The following is a 21,867-nucleotide window of genomic DNA, read 5'->3' as shown; positions in this document are numbered from 1 at the left end:
GTGCTAAGGCGGCAGACTTCGGGAAAAGCGTAATTCCCCCTATTCCTCCGATTTATCATGAACGTATCCGACCATATTGTGCCTGCTGACTCTGCTCTTGATGTTCAAAAGTGACACAGACCACTCCTCAAAACACAAGAGATTTGATCATTAAGTCGCTGGTGTGGGGGGTGCATTTTGAAATAGAATGTATTTTGAGGATATCGCAGGGTCCCTTCAGTTAAAAGCTTTGGTGCTAAGATTTGGAAATTAGCACTAAATGATAAATTAACCCAGGAATGTAGATGAGTCAGAAGAGAAATACAGAAAGGTAGGTTTTCAAAGGTGTGGCTGCAATTTATTTCTTACGTAATTCTTAACGGCATTGCGTTTGTGCCTGATCACCTCTCTTTTTTATTTCAGCTCGCTCTTTCTTAGGCAAGATGATGGATAGAATCCTACATACACTCTACAGCTGTAAAGTCAGAATGGGGGGACCTCCAAGTGTCATCTAGTCCAACCCCGAAAGTCCCTTCTCATTTTTCACCTTCAGCATAGCTTCCTGACATGTCACTTGCAGTGTTGTGCTTTACACTGAATAGTTTTCCTTCCAATGTTTGTTTGTACATGTCTTCATGAGAGGTAGTGTTGCGCAGTGGTTAGAGCGCCGGGCTAGGACCTGGGAGACTGGGATTCAAATCCCCACGTGGCCATAGAATCGGAGTGTTAGAAGGAACCACAAGGGTCATCTGGTTCATGAAGCTCACTGGGAAACTTAGGGGGCCCAGTCACTGCCTATCGGCTTTAACCTACCTCGCAGGGTCGTTGTGGCGATTAAATGAGCAGAGGGAGAAAAACCATGCAACGCACCTTGAGGTCCTTGGAGGAAAAGGTGGGAAATGGGTGCACCTCGTTTTTAGAGGAGGAAACAAGAAAAAAAAATTTTCTGGTTTTCCTCCTCTAAAAGCCCTGTTTTTTTGAGGATCAGCTAAAAGTCTTGCAGCTTTTTTGTAAAGGGAAAAACCCTGTTTTTTTGAGGATGAGCTAAGTTTTGCAGCTTTTTTTGCAAAGGGGGAAAAGCAAAGCTCCTTTTGCAAAGGGGGAAAAGCAAAGAGGAAAAGCCCCCCTTTTATGGGGTTCAACTCACATTTCTGCAGCTTCTAAAGGAAAGGGAGCCTTTTCTACAGTTTCCAGACAGATAATCTAATCAGCCAGTCCCATGTCACCTCCCTCTGCAAGAGGGCGGGGCTGAAAGGGAGCTGAGCAGGGGCCCTTTCAAAAACCCCTTTTCTCTTTGTAAAATAAAAAGCACGATCCTCTTTTGGCCCCTGGGCAATTCAGCTCAAGGGACCACCATTCACTCCATAAGACGCACAGATATTTCCCCTTACTTTTCAGGAGGAAAAAAGTGCGTCTTATGGAGCGAAAAATACGGTAAGTTCCTAAGGCAATTTTTTTCCTGTTCCATCTTGTGTTCCAAATGCTTCATTGGGCTTGGAGGCTAAAACTCCCCTCTGCTGAATTTCAGAACTGGCGTAGGACATCGGTAATCATTGGCTGCACCTAAATTTAAAACCCACCGGTCTACTAACCTTAGTATCGCAAGATTGTCACGAGATATGATATCGAGCAGGAGGAGAGAGGGAAGGAGAGATTCCCCCTTACTCCTCCAGCTGTTCCTTAAAGACAACTGCATGGCTGGATCCAGCTGCTTTTCTGGGGCTCTCAAAACCACCTGTGACTGTCTCTTCTTTTGGAAGTTTTGCTTCATCAGCAGAAGGGGCCCAGAGAGACAGGAGGAAAGGGAGGCTGGGAAAAGGGTCAAGGGAGAGGAGGAAGATGGAGTTTATCTGCACCAGTCCCGTCCCCCCCAGACTGGGACATGTACTGGAATTTAAGCAGATTTAAGGCTGATCGCCGAAGAATGGATGCTTTTGAATTATGGTGCTGGAGGAGACTCTTGAGAGTCCCATGGACTGCAAGAAGATCAAACCTATCCATCCTTAAAGAAATCAGCCCTGAGTGCTCACTAGAAGGACAGATCCTGAAGTTGAGACTCCAATACTTTGGCCACCTCATGAGAAGAGAAGACTCCCTGGAAAAGACCCTGATGTTGGGAAAGATGGAGGGCACAAGGAGAAGGGGACGACAAAGGATGAGATGGTTGGACAGTGTTCTCGAAGCGACTGGCATGAGTTTGGCCAAACTGCGGGAGGCAGTGGAGGATAGGGGTGCCTGGCGTGCTCTGGTCCATGGGGTCACGAAGAGTTGGACACAACTGAACGACTGAACAACAACAAATTCAGACTGAACGACTGAACAACAACATATTTAAGCAAAGCTTGGGTGGCGATCTGTCATAGATGCATTAGCTGGGATTCCTACACTGCAGGGGGCTGGACTAGATAACTCTTGGGGTCCCTCCCCACTCTATAATTCTAGGAAAGGGTTGGCTTCATAAAAACATAGCAAACTGCTTTATACAACATCAGAACTGCCTGAGCTCTGCGAGTGCAGCTTTCTCTCGATTGAAGTGCAGAGTGTTTGAGCACCGGGACATTTGCAAAGAAACCAAAACGCTTGTTTACAAAGATATTGTACTACCAACCTTACTGTATGCTTGTGAAACGTGGACCACTTATAAACGCCATCTCCAACTCCTCAAAAGATTCCATCAACGGTGTGTCCGAAAAAATTTACACATCACTTTGGAAGACAGGCAAACTAATACCAGTGTACTGGAAGAAGCAAAGATCACCAGTGTGGAAGCAATGATTCTTCAATGTCAACTTCGTTGGGCCTGTCATTTTTGTGCGGATGCCTAAATAGAGCAACTACTCTATTCCAAACTTAAAAATGGAAAGCGTAATGCCTGAGATCAACAAAAGAGGTTCAAAGACTGTGTCAAGGCAAATCTATAAAAATGTAGTATAAACACCGACCACTGGGAAACACTGGCCTGCGAGCGCTCCAATGGGAGAACAGCCTTTACCAAAGGCGTCATGGGCTTTGAAGACACTCAAACTCAGGACGCAAGGGAGAAACATGCTAAGAGGAAGGCACGCATGGCAAATCCACACCGTGATCAACTCCTGCCCGGAAACCAGTCCCTACTGTGGAAAGACGTGTGGATCCAGAACTTGCCTCCACAGTCACTTACGGACTCACTGTTAAAACCATATAAAAATAATTTTAAAAATTCCTTCCAGTAGTACCTTAGAGACCAACTAAGTTTGTTCTTGGTATGAACTTTTGTGTGCACGCACAATTCTTCAGATACACCCGAACGAATGAGTACGGAACCAGCCTAGAGGTTGTAAATTAGATGTTTGGGGAACTGGCTGGGTGTGGGGTGCAGCGAGACAAGAGCCGTAGCTTGCTTGCTGACTCCTCCTTGGTGTACCCTCCTCTGGACACATTCCAGCTTGTCAGTATCCTTCTTGAACTGGGGTGCCCAGAACTGGACACAGTATTCCAGGTGAGGTCTGACCAGAGCAGAATACAGTGGTACTATTACTTCCCTTGATCTAAACGCTATACTCCTATAGCATCTAGATCAAGGGAAGTAATAGTACCACTGTGTCCGATGCAACTGTCGGCTATTGTTTCCGGGGCACCTGCACCAATCAGAAGCTGCGCCTTGGTTTTCAAACATTTTGGAAGTCAAACGGACTTCCGGAACGGATTAAGTTTGGCGCTTCTCTTTTTGCGGTTTATTTTGCGTTTTTGTTTTTGAGGCTTTTTCGGTTTGTTTTTGTGACTGTGTGGAACCCAGTTCAGCTATCGATGGATTAATTTTGTGACTGCGGAAATGGATAAAAGCCCCCTATCCAAACAATGACTGTTATCAGTTCAGGTAAGAAAAAATATAGATTTTAATTTTTATCATCTACAATACTGTCTTATTTGTTTTATAGCACAGTGCATTGTTTAACGCTTTCATTTTTATGGATCAATGGTCTCGTTAGAGAGTGAAATCCATGTTAAATTGCTGTTTTAGGAGGGGTTGTTTTTAAAAGTCTGGAACGGATTAATCCGCTTTGCATTACTTTCTATGGGAAAGCGCGCCTTGGTTTTGGAACGCTTTGGTTTAGGAACGGCCTTCCGGGACGGATTTAAGTATGAGAACCAAGGAACCACTGTAGTTGGTCAAGGGAGCTGAGGACCCAAAAAGGTTGAAAACCTCTGGTACAGTGGTGTCCAGTGGGCCACGGTCTGCTCCAGATGTTTCTGACTCCCAACTCAGGCTGATGGGTTTTGGGAGCCCAAAACCTCTCCAAGGAACACGGGGTTGGGAAAGGGAAATTTAAGGGACAGTTGTTGCAAAGCGGAGTCTGGACAAGCAAACAAAGGGTTGCATTTTCAACCCAGAGGCTTCTCCCTTGTTCTCCTCCTCCTCCTCCTCCCTCCTGGGTTCCTTTTCCAGAGAGCTCAAATCACTCTTTGCTATCCCCTCAGGGTAAGGCAAGGCGTCTGGGAGATGAATGAACTCTCAGAGGCTGGATGAATGGCAGGGAAGCCCAGCCCCCCCCCCAGCTCCCTGGAGGGATGGAGTGGGGGCAACAACGCTCACCTGGAATGCAGAAGAAAAACAGGGGGGGGGGGGAATATTCTTACAACACACCATCAGCTCTGTGTGGACATGCCCAGAGAAAGGGGAGCAGAGAGAGGAAAGAGGTGGAAGGGATTTAGATGGGCAGCAAGGAAGAATCGCACTAGTCAACAGCGCTAACCATGAATTTGTATAAATTAAAATAAAATAATCCTTCCAGTAGCACCTTAGAGACCAACTAAGTTTGTTCTTGGTATGAGCTTTCGTGTGCATGCACAATCTTCTTTTACTGGCAACTAGGTTGGTGGACACCGCTGCCTCCTGCGGCAGGGGGTTCCGCAGTTTAACTATGTGCTGTGTAAGTGAGAGCTGGACCATAAAGAAGATTGATCGCCGAAGAATGGATGCTTTTGAATTACGGTACTGGAGGAGACTCTTGAGAGTCCCACGGACTGCAAGAAGATCAAACTTATCCATCCTTAAAGAAATCAGCCCTGAGTGCTCACTGGAAGGGCAGATCCTGAAGTTGAGGCTCCAGTACTTGGGCCACCTCATGAGAAGAGAAGACTCCCTGGAAAAGACCCTGATGTTGGGAAAGATGGAGAGCACAAGGAGAAGGGGACGACAGAGGATGAGATGGTTGGACGGTGTTCTCGAAGCGACTAGCATGAGTTTGGCCAAACTGCGGGAGGCAGTGAAGGATAGGCGTGCCTGGCGTGCTCTGGTCCATGGGGTCACGAGGAGTCGGACACGACTGAACGACTGAATAACAACAAATTTAAGACAATGCCCTCCTCACTCTCTTCAATCAATGTAAAGGCAAAGGTAAAGGGACCCCTGACAGTTAGGTCCAGTCGCGGACGACTCTGGGGTTGGGGCGCTCATCTTGCTTTACTGGCCGAGGGAGCCGGCGTACAGTTTCTGGGTCATGTGGCCAGCATGACTAAGCCACTTCTGGCGAACCAGAGCAGCGCACGGAAACGCCATTTACCTTCCCACTGGAGTGGTACCTATTTATCTACTTGCACTTTGACATGCTTTCGAACTGCTAGGTTGGCAGTCAATCTAGGAAGCCCAAAACTCCTACAAAGTTAATTTCATCCTGAAGCATTTGGGGTTGAAATAAAATCTGCTTCCCTCCACCCCCACCCCCCACTCCTGCATTCGTTACATTTTTTTGCCCTCCCCATGTTGCCATCCCATCTAAAAAAAAATTCAAACCCCCCCCCCCCCGGCAGCCTGAGCGCCACCACCACAAAGTTGCAACTTAATAAGAACAGAGAATATTAAGCTGTGCAACATTAATTAGCTTCCCCAGGAAGTACAAGGGATAAAGGCAGCTTTTATATGGTCTGACCGCGTAATTACAGGGGCTGCCTGGGAAAAAATGTTAATACCAGACCAGGGAAAATGTGTTTCACATTAGCCCCGACGTGAAATTTGCTGGAAATAGTGAATGGAGGAACGGATGGCTTTAGCTGCCTCTCTTCTGACGTGAGAACTATCGCTGGAGCTTAATTTGAGCCAGTCCTCAGCCTCAGAACTGCGCAAATAAGAGCCAGGCCTTTGGTCCAGCGACCTCAATATTGTCTACACTGGCCGTCAGCAGCTGTCAGGGGGTTCAGGCAGTGGTTTCCCCCAGCCGCACCTGAAGGTGCCAGGGAAGACGGCGTGTCACTGAGCTACAACTTGTGCTATGATCTCTTTCATCGGGTCAACCAGAAGCTTAGGGAGAGCGAAGGCTTTTGAGAGCATCTTGGCTGAGATGCAGGAATGTGTCGCTGCGGCAGTCAGCATGCAAGAAGATGGAGGAGAGGACAGCACCGTATTTTTCGCTCCATAAGACGCACAAAGTTTTTAGCGGAGGAAGCGGGGAAAGCCCTGTTTTTTTGAGGATCAGCTGAAAGTGGTGCAGCTTTTTTGCAAAGGGAAAAGCCCTGCTTTTTTGAGTATCAGCTGAAAGTGGTGCAGCTTTTTTTGCAAAGGGAAAAGCCCTGCTTTTTTGAGGATCAGCTGAAAGTGGTGCAGCTTCTTTTGCAAAGGGAAAAGCCCTGCTTTTTTGAGGATCAGCTGAAAGTGGTGCAGCTTTTTTTAAAAAAAAAAGAGGGAAAGCCCCGTTTTTATGGGGTTCAACTCACAGTTCTGCAGCTTCTAGTCCTACAGCCATTTCTACAGTTAACAGACAGATAACAAACAGCCTCCCTATGCATTCAAAAATGGAGGCCTGGGCAAGGGGGCACGGCTGGAAAGGGAGCCTTATCTCTCTCCTGATCACTTGCTGAACAGCTGTTCAGCGGCTTCCTTTGAACACCCCCTTCTCTCTTTGTAAAAAAAAAAAAGAGCACGATCTGCTTTGGGCCCCTAGGCAATTCGGCTCCAGGGACCATGCATTCGCTCCATAAGACGCACAGACATTTCCCCTTACTTTTTAGGAGGAAAAAAGTGTGTCTTATGGAGCGAAAAATACAGTATATGTGAAAAGGATCTAGGGGTCTTGGTGGACCACAAGCAGAACATGAGTCAACAGTGTGGTGCAGTGGCTAAAAAAGTCAATGCAATTCTGGGCTGCATCAATAGGAGTATAGCATCTAGATCAAGAGAAGTAATAGTACCACTGTATTCCGCTCTGGTCAGACCTCACCTGGAATACTATGTCCAGTTCTGGGCACCACAGTTCAAGAAGGATACTGACAAGCTGGAACGTGTCCAGAGGAGGGCAACCAAAATGGTCAAAGGCCTAGAAACGATGCCTTATGAGGAACGGCTTAGGAACTGGGTATGTTTAGCCTGGAGAAGAGAGTGGATATTAAGGGGTGATATGATAGCCATGTTCAAATATATCAAAGGATGTCCTATAGAGGAGGGAGAAAGGTTGTTTTCTGCTGCTCCAGAGAAGCGGACATGGGGTAATGGATTCAAACTACAAGAAAGAAGATTCCACCTAAACATTAGGAAGAACTTCCTGACAGTAAGAGCTGTTGGACAGTGGAATTTGCTGCCAAGGAGTGTGGTGGAGTCTCCTTCTTTGGAGGTCTTGAAGCGGAGGCTTGACAGCCATCTGTCAGGAATGCTTGGATGGTGTTTCCTGCTTGGCAGGGGGTTGGACTGGATGGCCCTTGGGGTCTCTTCCAACTCTAGGATTCTATGATTCTAGTTGCATCAACAGAAATCTAGCTTCCAGGTCAAGGGAAGTCATAGTCCAGGTGTATTCTACCTTGGTCAGGACACACCTGGAATACTGTGACCAATTCTGGGCACCACAATTTAAGAAGGATGTTGACAAGCTGGAAGGTGTGCAGAGGAAAGTGACTGAGATGATCGAGGGTGTGGAAACCGAGCCTGATGAGGAACAGTTGAAGGAGCTGGGTATGTTTAGCCTGGCAAAAGAGGAGACGGAGAGGAGATATAGGAGAGCCATCTTCCAATATCTCAAGGGCTGTTGCAGAGGAGAGCAAACAAGCTTGTTTTCTCCTGCTCCGGAGGGTTGAGGACTCAAACCCATGACTTCAAGTCACAAGAAAGGCGTTTCCGACTACACTTGAGGAAGAAATTTCTGGCAGTGAGAGATGTTTGACAGTGAAACGGACTCCTTTGTGAGATGGGTGGACTCTCCTTCCTCGGAGGTTTATAAGCCAAGGTTGGATGGTCACCTTTCATGGATGCTTCAGTCTGGCCCTGCCCATAGATTTCATAGAAATGTAGAGCTTTGAAGGGACCCCAACGGTCATCTAGTCCAACCCCCTGCAATGCAGGAAGTATTTTGCCCAAGGTGGTTCTTGAACTCATGACCCTGAGATTAAGTGTCTACCAACTGGGCTATCCCTGGAGACCCAGGGGTGTTTCCTCTTTCCGGGAAAAGCAGGAGAACTGAGTTTGTTTGGACCCTGGGTGAGATCTTAGAGGCTGAGAGAGAGAGGATGTGTCAGATGGAAAAGGAATTGATATTGCTTGATCTATATTAATATATATATATATATATATCTGCAATAATATAACCTTTTTATACATAGCTGAGTATTTCTGAAATATTTAGTTTAAGTTGCCTGTCGTTACTTCAGTGTTCTGTACACCACTCAGAGATATTTTAAATACGTATATTAAGTGGTACAGAAATAAATCGATCGACCCATTACGAGTCTTTCCCAACTTTAACAAACCCTTGCGGATTAAACCTGGGATTTTCTGCATGCGAGGCAGATACGTCAGTGAGGATTTTAATATCTCTTGTCAACCGCTTAGAGGTTTGGCTACAATCACGTGGCATATAAATTCCGTCAAATAAATATAGAAAAGCACCCTGCCATTGAGTCACACCCCTTCTCCCAAAATCGCTGATTCTTAGAACGGCCCAGCGCTCTGCAAGTTCACGCTAAGGGGCAGCTGCAGAAGCGCAAACAACAGCCCGCCATTTGCTCGCCCTCGCAACAGTCTAGTCCAGGGGTCGGCAAACTACGGCCCGGGGGCCGGATGAGGCCCACCAGGCTCGTAAATCTGGTCCGCGGACCCTGCCGCCCGCTGAGCTAAACTGGCACGGCGTTTCCTTCTTCCGCGACGCTGTGGTGGTTTCAGATTGGCTGCTGGAAGTTCCTGCAGCCAATCCGAAGCCTCGCCGCCCGCGCGCTGAGGTAAACCTGGCACGGCCATGGATGGAGAGGCTGGCGGGCGGGCAATGGGTCTGGGCTGCGTGCGTCGCGGGGCTTCAGCCGGAGCTTGGCACGCCTGGTGCCCACCGACCTGGCCTCGGATGACGGGCCACGGCGCCTGGGAGCTCCGCCAAAGGAGCAGCTGCTGCTCGTCAACAACACTGTTGAGCGGGCGGTGCTGAGACGCACTCCTGAGCACGTGCAGAGTGCGTTCCTCCTCCAGGTCCAGAGGCAGCTGCGGGACCGGCTTGCAGGGTATTTATATTTTTCAAAATATAGTCCGGCCCCCCCACAAGGTCTGAGGGACAGTGGACCGGCCCCCCTGATGAAAAAGTTTGCTGACCCCTGCTCTAGTCCTCAGTGAGGCTCTCTCGCCCTCATTTTCCAAACTGTAGGTGGGGCCTCCTCACAATCTCTCTCTCTCTCTTAACTCAAAGAGTTGTTTTTTAAGCATAAAGCAGCTGCAGGAATTGCAATCTGGATCACCGAACTGCTTATCTCTTGCCCTTTGGGCCTAAAAAAAAAACCCATAATCGTCCCTTCCATGATCTCCTCTTTATCTTGGTATCTTGTTCCCTGAGGGCCCATCTTGATAAGGAAAAAGCTCATTTCCCTGTTCAGACCTCAGATTCCAAAGCAGTGATAAAACCCACAAAAGACATACCCCAGTCTCATAATATGTCGCTTTATCCCAGTTCAGACTCTTTGTCCATCAGCGCTGTCTGCACTGAATGGAGATACCGGTAGCTCAGCCAGCAGATCTTGAGATGCTTAATCTCAGGGTCGCGAGTTCGAGTCCCACATTGGGCAAAAGATTCCTGCATTGCAGGGGGTTGGACTAGATGGCTCTCGGGGTCCCTTCCAACTCGACGATGACTGACAGCTGCCCTCCAGGGTCTCGGGCACATAACACACTTACTGATCCTTTTTTTTCGAAACTTGGAAACACTGGTTCTGGGAAAAGGGATGTTTTGCATATGAAAGCAGGTTATTTTGCTAGTGAGTTTAGCCCACAACGCATGGAAAATACTTCTCCAGCTGAAGAAGCGTCCCATGTAAAAGGCTAAAAAGTTCATTATGGTGGACGGCAGTCCATTTCATCTGATGCAGGACGTGTTAGCCTTACACGGACCCTAAAGAACTAGGCCTCTGCTGCCTCTTCAATACCTTCTTGGGACAGCCAATTGAGGAGTTGGAAGGGACCCAAGGGTCATCTAGCCCAACCCCCTCCAATCACAGCTAAGGCTGACCTTGGGCGCAGTGCTCTAAATTAGAACTACAATTCCCGGCGCCCTTAAACTACGGTTCCCAGGGGAGAGAAGCATCTGCTTTAATTGTATGGTGTGTACCCACCCAAGGGTCTGCTTTTGTCTTTCGGGTGGGTACACACCACACAATTAAAGCAGGTGCTTCTCTCCCCTGGGAACCGTAGTTTAAGGGCGCCGGGAATTGTAGTTCTAATTTAGAGCACTGCGCTCTATAGGCCAACCTTAGCTGTGATTGGAGGGGGTTGGGCTAGATGACCCTTTCGTATTCTCTGTGTGCAAAGGCCTGCCTATGGTGGCCTCTGTGTATTCCACATTTTAAAAATGAAAGTCAGCAACGGAAATTCTGGACCAAAATCTGCAGTGACTGCATTGTTGTTATTTCTTTGTCCTTTGCATAATTATTTTTGCCTTTAGTAGCCATGGCAAAGTATTATGCAGGGTGCTGGATTCCTGGTGCGTGCAATAATCAAAAACAGGCACAGAATTTGGTTCTGGTAAGGAAATATCTCTCTGCTCATGCTCAGAGGCACTTTCTCCTCCGGCCAACCTGCATGCACACAGAAAGATAATCCCAAGCATTGCATGAGATGGGAGTCAGGCTGCAGGCCTACACAGGATTGTTACCCAGCAGTAAGCCCCATTGAACTCAATGGGGCTTACTTCTGAGTAGAGGGAGGGTTGGATTGCCCTGCCTGCCACGCCATATTGGAACTTCTGAAAATCATAAACGCAACCTATTCTGTTTATCTAGGCATGAAATTATCCTAGTTTAAGAACAGTGCTGGAGATGAAGATGGTATCCTAGCTTATTTCACATCTGTTCCAGGTTCAAAACTCCACGTTTTTACAATCTAAACAGCAGTGAGGAAAATCTGGGACCTGCTCTGTGTTAGCCCCACAACCCAGATAGGCCTCTCCTCAAGCCTTGATTGACCACAGATTTTTCACATGAATAATACTTAGAAAGAACCCCCCCCCCCCATAATTTTAGGGGAAACAGATTTTAATTACTGGAGTTAACCCCCTGGAGTCACAAACACTATTGGGGGCACAAGTCCCATTCACATGGATGGGATCATTCTCCGACATAGCCCCCATTCACTCCAACGGGACTTTTGTAACTGAACTCGCCTTTCGATTGCGCCCTCCTAAGTTTAAGTTTAATAGCCTTTTAAAAACTATTTCTTCAGGGACCCTCCTTCACAAAGTACAGACACAAGCCCAACAAGCAAAATACAGTTTAACGCTTCAAATGCTATAATTAAAAATAAAATAAAATTCCTTCCAGTAGCACCTTAGAGACCAACTAAGTTTGTTCTTGGTATGAGCTTTCGTGTGCATGCACACTTCTTCAGATGCACACGAAAGCTCATACCAAGAACAAACTTAGTTGGTCTCTAAGGTGCTACTGGAAGGAATTTTTTTTACTTTTCATTTTGCTTTGACTATGGCAGACCAACACGGATTCCTACCTGTAGCTTCAAATGCTGTGTGTTTGCCTGTAAATTAACACCAATGGGAGGCAATGTTTGGTTTTCCTAAAATCAGGGGTCGGCAACCTAAGGCCCATGGGCCACAAGTGACCCATGGAGGTCGTTTAAGCGGCCCACGGACCCCCGCCCCCCACTTGGGGATGCCTGCCGCCCGCCCGGTCGGCTCCTATGCGCTGCGCTAAACCGGCGCAGAGCAGGGACCTCCTTCCACAACGCTGGGTCACAAACCCGACAGTGTAGCCTTGGCCAAGCTGGTGCAAAGGCCACAGTAAAAAGGGGAAGGGCTAGGGGGAAACAAGATCAAGAGTTCGAATTCCCAACTTCACCTTGGACTTCCAGCCTGCTGCAGCTCAGACTTCCTGTTGTGAAACGCTGTCCGGCTTCCCATTGGCTGCAAGAAGCTCCTGCAGCCAATGGGAAGCTGTGCACGCCTCTCCATGCCGGAAATAGCGTTTGCGCATGCATGCGCAGTGCGCACGCACTCCGGTCCACCACGGCGTCTGCGGGACCGTGAACCGGCCCAAGCCACAAAAACTTTGCCGACCCCTGTTTTCAATTGTGGGTATTTCCCCATCGTGTTTCGCTAAAATTCACATTCCCTCGTCTTTTGTACTGCTTAATAAGCGCTGGAGGGAAGATTAAGATCGCATCGCCCTCAAAAATTCAAAGTATCTTTCCAAAGCCATTTAAGGGGATACACCCTGACGAGGCAAAGTCGACAGTCCTATACATCACAGAGGGATGTAGCCCTGAGCAAGAGTCAGCTAGCCAGCCTCAAAGAAATGGCTCCACACATTCAGGGTTTTGCATCTGCGGCCTAAAACAACAGCTCTCTGTGCATGTTAAAAACCTGGCGCTCCTTAATCCTTCCAAATTGCATTCCAGCACCGCCACATCACTCCCCAAAACACACGCACATACACACACACACCCCGTCAAAGCTGGAAGATCTCCAAAGAGATCTAGTCCAGTTAATAAAAGAACCACAGCCGACTTCCGGCGGCGACGCCATCGTCGGGTGGTCGAAGGCTGCTTCGGGTCCGAAGCGCCTTGTCCATCCCGGGGGTTAGGAGCCGCGCTACCGCAGCGCGCGGCTCCGGTTGGGGTGCGGGAAGAGCGTCCCGCACCCTGGGCTCCCCGGCTGCGCCCGCGGAGGCTCTGAACCCTTCCCTTGCCCCCCCTGTAAAGGGGGAGTGGGGGTGAAGGGCAAACGGAGCCGGGCTTCGGGGACATGCCCCAACCGGGATGCAAATGCGGCGACAGAGCCCGCGGTGAGCGTCCAAGTTCTACCTGTGAAGAATGGAGCTAAAAGAACCCGGTGGTCGTGAGTAAAGAATTTGATCAGAAATCGTGCTTTTGGAACGATCCGGGGGGAAGGAGAATGGCAGCCTGCCCTCCCTCCCTTCGAGCTCAAGAATCTAACCAATTTGACTGATTGCTGCTACAGAACTGGTTACAATGTATTTAAAATTGACACAGGAGACTGGCAAACTTTTCTTTTGGGAAGTTAACTAAAGGAAAATATCTCCTTTTAAAGTTGCGGTATTTGCGCTCCAGTTCAGGAAAATGGCGATGAACAAAGAGAGGAGTAGAAATATGACACCCGTTTCCTCCTCCTCTGCCAGTATGCTGGGTTTCGTCCTTGAACTGGCACTGAACTCGGGACTAACGGACAAACAGAGACTCACTGCCTTGAAGGTGGAACTGCTTTATAGAAAAGTCAAAGTCTTGTGTGGGGGTCTGAAATGGAACCAATTGCCCACAGAGGAGGCTCACAAAACTTTTGATACTTTGGAAGAAAGCCTTGCCAAAGAGCTGAGAGGATGGATGCAAAGATGGAGTGAAATGAATGAGCTACTTCGGAGAAGAAATTCGCTTTTTGGGGGTGGCAGCCCCAAGGCGACGTTAAGATTTCGTATATCCAGTCCCCGAGGTGTGAGCTCGGGGGCCAGGGACAGAGAATTAAGGTATTTACAAGAAGAAAAGGAATGTTACAAAGAACCGAAGAAGCTGAGAGAGGATGAGATGGACACCTCTGAACTCGCGGCAAGGAGAGGTTTGGACTGTGCCTGGATCTGTGGACGCTTGGAGAGGGAAGAGAGATGGAAGTTCAGTGCTGATGCCATTAGGAGAAGAATAATGGACAGAGGGGGTGTGGGGTGAAGCATTAAGTAAAACTTTAAGCAGCCTGATATGGTAAATTGAAATCGGAGGGTGAATACTGTCAACAACTTTTTGTTATATTTCTTATTGGAACATGAAAGGAGATATTTCAAGTTTTTATGTTACTAGCAGCAACCTTAAGGATAGAAGAGATAGATTAGATGTGAATGATTTGAGAAGATTTATGAGGTGGAGTATAAGCAAAGTGAATTTAAGTGGATTAAGTTTATGGATTTAGAAGATATTATATAATTGTAGTTAATGTTTTTTTTTTGTAGGAGAAATGGTTATAAAATAGATTAAGGATACAAACTCGAAGGTGAAAAGGCAGGGGAAGTCAAAAGTCAAGATATGGAATTAGAAATTTTTTTTTTTTTTCCTAGAAAGATGCAATAAGAAAGCTTGACATTGTTTGTATTTGTTTTATTTGTTTTGCATTTGTTTATTGTAGGTGTGGGTGTGGGTATATGTTTGTTATAGAAAAATGCCAATAAATTCTTATAAAAAAAAAAATAATAAAAGAACCACAGCCAACTTTGCTACAGCAGCACCTTGGTTCTCAAACTTAATCCGTTCCGGAAGTCCGTTCCTAAACCAAAGCGTTCCAAAACCAAGGCGCGCTTTCCCATAGAAAGTAATGCAAAACAAATTAATCCGTTCCAGACTTTTAAAAACAACCCCTAAAGCAGAAATTTGACATGAATTTTACTCTCTAACGAGACCATTGATCCATAAAATGAAAGCAATAATCAATGCACTGTACCATAAAATAAATAAGACAGCATTGTAGATGATAAAAATTAAAATTATTATTTTTTTCTTACCTGCACTGATGATGGTCAATGTTTGGATGGGTTTGTTTTTTTATCCATTTCCGCAGTCACACAACCAACCAATCAATCAATCAATCGGTAGCTGAACTGGGTTCCACACAGTCACAAAAACAAATTAACTGAAAAATCCTCAAATACAAAAGCCCAAAATAAATAGTGAAAACAAAAGCTCCAAACTTAAACCGTTCCGGAAGTCTCTTTGACTTTCGAAATGTTCAAAAACCAAGGCGCAGCTTCTGATTGTTGCAGACACCCCGGAAACAATAGCCGACAGCCGCATCAGATGTTCAGTTTCCAAAAAACATTTGAAAACCGGAACACTTACTTCCAGGTTTTTGGCATTTGAGAACCAAGGCGTTTGAGAACTTAGGTACCACTGTACTTCTAAGAGAAATCCTGCCTTCGTCACTCTTGTTCATCCATTACCATTTACACTGTAAGCTCCTAGGGAGCAGGGACTTATGTGTCTTTTACCGAACTATGTCACCAAACACATGGGATAAAGAATGTTCATAACTGCATCGTTCTTCCCTCATCTCCCTTCTCATTTCCTGCCGGATCAGGCCAGTGGCCCATCTAGTCCAGCCCTGTGTTCGAAATTCGCCAGGCGCCTTTTGCACCTAGCTCTTGGCCAAGTGAAGATGCCCAGGAGACAGGATGGATCCTGGCACCTCCAACATCTGGGGATCCTTGGATCCGGACCGTTTTCACACCCTAATCCCACATCCTGCAGAATTCTATCGGTTGTATTTTATCTGCACAATCAGAATGGATTTCAGGACCCAAAATGCTTTTTGTGTGCAGCCTGAGCAGGAGCAGGGAACAAATTATAGTTAATCCAGGGGCGTAGCAAGGGGGGTGGTCCATCCTGGGTTCCATAATGGAGGGGGTGACAAATTATCAAGGAACTAATTTTGGGGGGGGGGGGGAATTGATTTTTTTTTTAATTTTTCTTTTTTTGAAAATGCCTGCTCCAAAGGTCTTATCTTACTATACTAGGGATTATATAGCCATATATGAAATTTCATGCATATCAGTTAATATCTTGACCCTCCTCCACCAAAATAGCTGCTCACTTGGCTGTTTTCCTATGTCATGAAGGCTGAAATTTCAGTTCAGAGAACACTTACTGTTCCCAACCCTAACCCTGTGGAAAGTCATCTAATTAGACTTTAATTTGATTTTGAGACGTTTTTAGGAGGTAATTTAATTATTGTTTGATTTTATACCAATGTTATGTACCTGATGTTAGCCACCCTGAGCCCGACTTTGGCCGGGGAGGGTGGGATATAAATAAAAGTTTTTTATTATTATTACTTGTTATTATTGCTTTGTAAGAAAATATGAAATAACGTAAAACCATTTTCGCAGGGGGGATCAATGGGGGGGTTGACAAGAAATTTTCCGCACCGGGTACCACCTGACCTTCCCATGCCTCGGGGGGGGGGGGTTGACAAAAAAAATTTGCCCCCGGGTACCAATTTACCTTGCTACGCCCCTGAGTTAATCGTTGCTGTTTGTCTTCCCCACCCCGTTGTTCTGCTCACAGTTGTGAAGAATATTCTTACATTGTGAATGGTCTGTGTCGCCATTAAGAAAAAGAGGTCGGAATAGGCCAATAGATATGTGGATTGTTCCTGTGTCAAGCGGATTTTCTTCTTTTAAGTTCTCAAAGCTCTTAACCGAGCTCAAGTTAGCAATCTGAACACAGCCAGATGTAATAATAATAATAATGATAATGATAATAATAATAATAATTTATTATTTGTACCCCGCCCATCTCTCTGGGCGGCTTTAACTGATAATCAATCACAATCAGTCCATTCTTTGAAAAATAAGACTCGAGAGCTGTCTTGCCCCAAAATGGCAACTGGACATTCCATTTTGGCGACTGCAACTTTGGTTTAAGGGGCCATTTGGCACCTACCTTATATATCTGAGTTTCTAACACTGCCGTCGCGAGCCATTACAGAGTGAAATACTATAACGCAGCGACGTCGACCACAATCGACAGGTAGATTTCCTGGAGATTGTGGTCGATCGCAGGATACTTTCTGATCTCGTGGTTGAAGAAAATGTAGGATGAATGTTTCCACCCTCCACATACAGGTGGGTAGCCGTATTGGTCTGCCATAGTCGAAACAAAATAGAATCAATACCAAGAACTAACTCAGTTGGTCTCTAAGGTGCCACTGGAAAGAATTTTCTATTTTGTTTCCACCCTCCACACACCCCCCAAAAAAGCTCAACAACTCTGGGCTCCCCCCCCTAAAAAAAAGCTCAACTTTGGGTAGACTCGGGTGGCATTGTGGGTTAAACCACAGAGCCTAGGGCTTGCCAATCAGAAGGCCGGCGGTTCGAATCCCTGCCACGGGGTGAGCTCCCATTGCTTGGTCCCTGCTCCTGCCCACCTAGCAGTTCGAAAGCACGTCAAAAGTGCAAGTAGATAAATAGGTACCACTCCGGCGGGAAGGTAAACAGTGTTTGCGTGTGCTGCTCTGGTTCGCCAGAAGCGGCTTAGTCATGCTGGCCACATGACCAGCTGTCTGTCGACAAATGCCGGCTCCCTTGGCCTACAGAGCGAGATGAGCGCCGCAACCCCAGAGTCGGACACGACTGGACCTAATGGTCAGGGGTCCCTTTACCTTTACTTTACGACGAAGATGAGCCGACTGCAGGCTCTTTCCCCAAGATTCCTTGGTTCTCATACACTTGTACAGACCGATTTCAATCACATATACAGAGAAGAAACGGCACGACTATTTAACATTTAACATGCTATTTAATCTGTAGCACAACCCCCTACATATCGCTGCAGAAGTAAAGCCCCAAAAATGGGCTTTACTGCCAGGTTAAGCATAAATAAAATTGCAGCCTCGAGTCTCACAATAACCCTCCAAGGTAGGCCATGGCTGTTCACATTTCACAACAAGAAGTCTAAGCAGCAGCAGGCTGGAAGTCCAAGGTGAAGTTGGGAATTCGAACTCTTGATCTTGTTTCCCCCTAGCTAGCCCTTCCCCTTTTTACTGTGGCCTTTGCACCAGCTTGGCCAAGGCTACACTGTCGGGTTTGTGACCCTTCTCCTCTTGTCACAGGATCACAGAGCTGTAGAGTTAGGCGGGACCCCAGTGGTCATCTAGTCCAACCCCCTGCGATACAGAAATCTTCACAGCACAGAATTGTAGAACTGCAGAGTTTTGTGCAACGGTAGACCCTTCTGCCAAGGGTCGAAATTTAGTCTGCAAGGAACCCTTCCTTGCATTTGCTGTCACTAAAAAGCACCAGGAGCATTCATACCTAGAATTGCATTAACCACATTGCACACAAAATATTATTATTATTATTATTATTCATTAAATTTACATACCACCCTTCGTCCGCAAGACCTCAGGGCGGTTCACGACGCAAAATCACAATATAAAAACTGCAAAATGCACAGCAAAAGCACCCCTCCTGTTTTAACCAGAGGTAAATCTCTGTTCCGTCTCGAACACGGATCCCCATGCAATGCATGGGAAACAGCCTCATCTATGCAAAAGTGGGGGGGGCAGAGAAAAGGAAGCGCCCCTCTTTTACTCACCATCACCCCAAAAGCAAACCTGACTGGGTGATTTAAAGGGCAACTATTTGATATTTCGAGATCTCAAGTAGAGAGTCTGGATTTCCCAGGAAAACACCCTCTCTCCCGACTGGTGGATGTGTTTTTAGGACTCTAATGATGCTGGCAAGGGGAGCCTGTTTCCTCTCTCTCTCTCAGTCTCCTCCGCCTGGTGACAGCCTCAGAAGCCAACAGTTCTAAAGAATTTAAGCAGTTCTGGAGAGCTGAGACCTTATCACCCTTTTTTCCAGAGCTGGGAGGAGGGTGTGGGGGGGCGGGTGAAATAATTTGCCCAAGCTTCGGAGCCAGCTGCAAGCCAGGCCCGCCTCGGAGGGCTGTTGTGCTTTGCCCTTGCGGTTTTTTTTTTATCTTGTGATATCTTTTGATATCTAATATAAATAATACTAAAACAATACAAAACAACTTTGTGGATGGAGCAGGGCTTTAAACAAAATCTGCACAGTAAGTTTCAGGAACCTGAAAAGTGCTGGGGAAACGAATACCGCCAGTCAGAATTCGTTCCCCCCCCCATCTGTTTTTAGTCTATTTTTATACTTTAACTTTAAAATTATTGTTGCTGTTTTTTCTTTTTTTGTTGGTTTTTTTTGGTAAACAGCTTTGAGATTATTTTTCCCAACAATCAAGCAGTACATAAATTTTATGCGATCAGAGAGATTAAGCAGTACTCTCGCATTTAAACACCCACCCAGCCCCAGTTATGGGGGTCAGGAGAGCCGTTTGCTGCACGCTCCTCAAGGCTGAGAGCAACGCGCTCTTATATATGCTCAGAGGCACTCTTTTCAGGCCATCCGAAAGAAGCTCCAAACCTCTTAAATCCAAGTCCGTGCGTGTGCTGGGAAACTAGCCCGCCGCTGCGCCTCAAAACTATTTCTCCAAAATCATGCACTTTAAACAAACGCCCACAAATATATATGTATCACAAAAATAAATAAATCACGAACCAACTGCATCAGCCAAATTCAAACTCATCGTCAAGTCCCTGTCCGGACACACCCCAGCCACGCCCTTTCTTGAAGACTTGAGATCCTCTGGAAGAGCGCGACTTACTCCCGAGAAAGCGCGCAAGTCCCCCTGCGTTTCCTTTGGAGAGATCGACGCGCAACTTTCAAACCCAAGCGGCGAGGGATGTTTCCCAAGGAGCGAAGGGCGCGCAGAGATCTTCGCGCACCCGCCCAAATAAATATCGCCCCAAATATCAAGTTTCTCGGGTCGAAACGGCACGGAATTAATGGGGGGGGGAAGAGAGAATAAGCTCCGGGGGTGGAGGAGGAGAGGACCCTAAAATTGCGACGCGGCAAGGGACCCCCAAGGGTCATCCAGCCCCACCCCCGCTTGCAACAACGCAGGAACCGCGTGGAAGACAAAGGCAAGACTCACCTTTGCAGGGAGAGATTGGAGCAGCAGAAGGAGGAGGAATGTAAACGCGGCTCTGGTCACTTTCACGTCCGTTTCACCAGAGACTCTTCCTTGGAGATGCATCTTGCACGCCCCTCAATTATATATATTTTTCTTTTCTTTTCAAAAAGCAAACTAGGAATGATTCGATCCGAATGCACAATCTCTCTTTTCTTAATGGGTTTTTTTTCTGGGGAGGGGGATTGCAATAAATAAATAAATACAGATCCGCGCCCCCCCTCCCGCCCACTCCCTAACAGTTACCAACCACCAAACGCTTCTCGCGGTCCAAAATTTTTTGGCACAGCTGCTGGGTAGAGCGCTCTGCAATCACAGGGAAACTGGACACACTTTCTCCCCCAAAGAGGAGTACAGATTTGTCCCTTCCTGTCCTTCCTCTTATTCTCTTTCTTTCTTTCTCTCTCCCGATTAAAAAAAAAAAAAGCAACCCAACTGCTACAACGAAGCGGCCTCTGGGGAGGGCGAGCGCGGAGCTCCGTTTGGCATCTGGGGGGGGGGGCGGAAAGTCGCTCCAGATGTTGCTGCAGAGGCGTCGGCGGACGCGGGAGGAGCCGAGCCTCTTCCTTCCCAGAGGAGGAAGGTTTGCAGTTTTTGCAAAAAAAAAAAAAAAAAAAAAAAACGAGGAGAGAGGAAAGTAGGGAGGAGAACAAAAAGGACGCAGAGTCGCTTGCTGGATCCTTCGCTGGGCGTTGCGCAGAGTTTTCCTCCCCGGATGTCTCTCGCAGCCCCGCAGATGCGGTGGAAAAGTTTGCCCCGGGCTGGCGAGGCTGCGAGCGGGTTCCTCTCTGCCTCTTTCCCGGCTCCTGCTTCTTCTTCTCCGCCTCCTCCTTGCAAGCCCCGCGAAGGAGCGAGCAGCAGCTGCAACTGCCGGGGACGCGCCTCTTCCCCAACACGCGCTCTCTGGCGGCTGGGCTCGCCTGTCTCCTCCCAGAGGTGGGTGCGCCTGGCCTCGCCTCCTTCCCCCTCCCTCTCTTCCCCCTCCTGCCTCTCTCTTCCTCGGTCTTTCTCTCCCACCTTCCACCTCCCCCACCCCCACCTAAAAATTAAAAAACCTCAGGAAACATAAAGGACATAAGGAGAGCACTTCAGGATCAGGGCAATTGCCCTTCTAGTCCAGCATCCTTCAAGAACCTAGGGATGCAGGTAGACTGCTTGTAAACGGGAGGTTCCACCAATTTTTGTGTGAAAGCAGTAGTGCTGGATTTGCGTTATCAGCTAAACAAGCCATAGCTTAGGGCCCCACTCCCTGGGGGGGGGGCAAAAAAAATTAAAAGAAAAAGCTGGATGTACATTTTCAAAATATAAGATAAAAAACAAATAAAATAAAACCTACCTACAGCAAGTGTTTTGTGTTGTGTGTGGACCTATTAGGTCCATAAATGACCATATGTTGTTGTTGTTGTTGTTTCGTTTAGTTGTGTCCGACTCTTCGTGACCCCATGGACCAGAGCACGCCAGGCACCCCTATCCTCCACTGCCTCCCGCAGTTTGGTCAAACTCATGCTAGTGGCTTCGAGAACACTGTCCAACCATCTCATCCTCTGTCGTCCCCTTCTCCTTGTGCCCTCCATCTTTCCCAACATCAGGGTCTTTTCCAGGGAGTCTTCTCTTCTCATGAGGTGGCCATGACACGAAAAAAACAGTGACAATTTATTGTTGACCAAGGACAGCTGGACATATAAAGGGCCCCATTACCTTCAGTAGCTCGGGGCCTCATCACACCTAAATCCAGCCCTGGAAAGCAGGTATTCTGCCACTGAGCTTAACCCACAACCCGGAGGGGAGCCACCAAAGTTGTTGATAATTGAGTACTTTCAATGCTTTTCAATAATGTTTGTGGGTCTGCCCCCCCCCCCCATGCCCACGAGGAAAGCCCAGCATCCTGTTCTCTCATTGGCCAA

General features: G+C 47.3%; 1 protein-coding gene across 2 annotated transcripts in view; it reads right to left on the bottom strand.

Annotated features, from left to right (window-relative positions):
• LOC117056153 (tumor necrosis factor receptor superfamily member 16-like) overlaps positions 1-20,051 on the bottom strand; it is a 43,594-nt gene extending 23,543 nt beyond the window's left edge. Inside the window, exon 1 of one of the 2 annotated variants that reach the window (XM_033166322.1) lies at positions 19,928-20,051. In XM_033166322.1, the coding sequence (XP_033022213.1) occupies positions 19,928-20,029 (102 nt within the window). In that variant the 5' untranslated portion in view covers positions 20,030-20,051. Of the gene's footprint in view, positions 1-19,491; positions 19,652-19,927 lie in introns of those variants that run through there. The other variant, XM_033166323.1, reaches the window with a different exon arrangement.
• Between the last annotated feature and the right edge of the window lie 1,816 nt (positions 20,052-21,867).

The sequence above is a fragment of the Lacerta agilis genome, chromosome 12 (genome assembly GCF_009819535.1).
Source record: "Lacerta agilis isolate rLacAgi1 chromosome 12, rLacAgi1.pri, whole genome shotgun sequence".
NCBI lineage: Eukaryota > Metazoa > Chordata > Lepidosauria > Squamata > Lacertidae > Lacerta > Lacerta agilis.
Note: the sequence above shows the minus strand (reverse complement) of the source record. Positions and strands in the feature narration are given on the sequence as shown.